Genomic DNA, 928 nt, shown 5'->3' on the forward strand with positions numbered 1-928 from the left:
AGCAGCTGAGTAAAAGAAGAAACTCACGGTTGTACAGGGTGATGATGTGGAGGCAGTTGAGCAGCTGTCTCTTGTACTCGTGGATCCTCTTCACGTGGACGTCAAACATGGAGTTGGGGTTGATCTTCACCTTGTACTGCTCTTCCAGATAGGCGGCAAACTTCATCTTGTTCTCCTGAAAGTTCAGTTCAAGCAGAGCAACGCGATTAGAAACAAACGGACAAAGACATAATAAACCGTTGTCTTCCTTTAAGCTCTCACCTGTTTGACTTTGGCGACGTCTCGAATGAAGGCGTCATCGTCGACAAAGTCCAGAAGATTCTTCAGCTGGTCCAGGTCGCGGATGTAGTCCTCACCAATCCTCTGCAAGAGGAACAGTCAGTGAAGCTGCATCCCCCACCTCCAATTTTTTAAAGCTCCATATTTTCTTCTTCTCCTGTGTTTTATTTGAAGTGTTGATCCATAAAAAGATACATTTGTGGTTTTAAGAACCAAAAACCATCTCAGTGTAGTTTAACATCTCATCTCCTCAGGCTTCTCTCGGAATCTTTTATACTGATGGTTCAGTCAGCACAGTTTTAGTTTCCAGGACTCTGGATGATCACAATTATCCCTCTTAAGAGCTCTGTATGAACAAGAACAAACGCACCTCAGCGATGACCTCAGCCAGACCAGGGTTGCACATGACCAGCCAGCGCCGGGGTGTGATACCGTTGGTCTTGTTCTGAAACTTCTTAGGGTCGACTTCGTAGAAATCCTTGAACCTGGTGAAGGAGAGGAACCACAAGACTTATTCAAGTGTCAGCACAGAAAAACCTGAACACATCAAATCTGAGGCTGCAGAGTAGGTCAGGTTTTCCTACACTGTGTCTTTGATGATTTCCGAGTGGATACGAGCCACTCCGTTGACAGCGTGAGATCCCACGAT

The 928-nt window shown here is 45.8% G+C and overlaps 1 protein-coding gene across 1 annotated transcript; it reads right to left on the reverse strand.

Moving 5' to 3' along the window:
* Positions 1-27: 27 nt before the first annotated feature.
* Positions 28-922, reverse strand: LOC111659152 (glycogen phosphorylase, muscle form-like; the record flags this gene model as incomplete). The annotated part of the gene is made up of 4 exons (XM_023412001.1): positions 864-922; positions 650-764; positions 262-363; positions 28-175 (listed from the first exon to the last, which is right to left on the reverse strand). Coding segments are annotated over exons 2-4 (286 nt in total), but the record flags the coding sequence as incomplete, so codon positions are not given.
* Between the last annotated feature and the right edge of the window lie 6 nt (positions 923-928).

Source organism: Seriola lalandi, unplaced genomic scaffold (assembly GCF_002814215.2).
Source record: "Seriola lalandi dorsalis isolate HSWRI2012SDOR001 ecotype SW California unplaced genomic scaffold, Sedor1 jcf7180001981856, whole genome shotgun sequence".
Classification (NCBI taxonomy): Eukaryota; Metazoa; Chordata; class Actinopteri; order Carangiformes; family Carangidae; genus Seriola; species Seriola lalandi.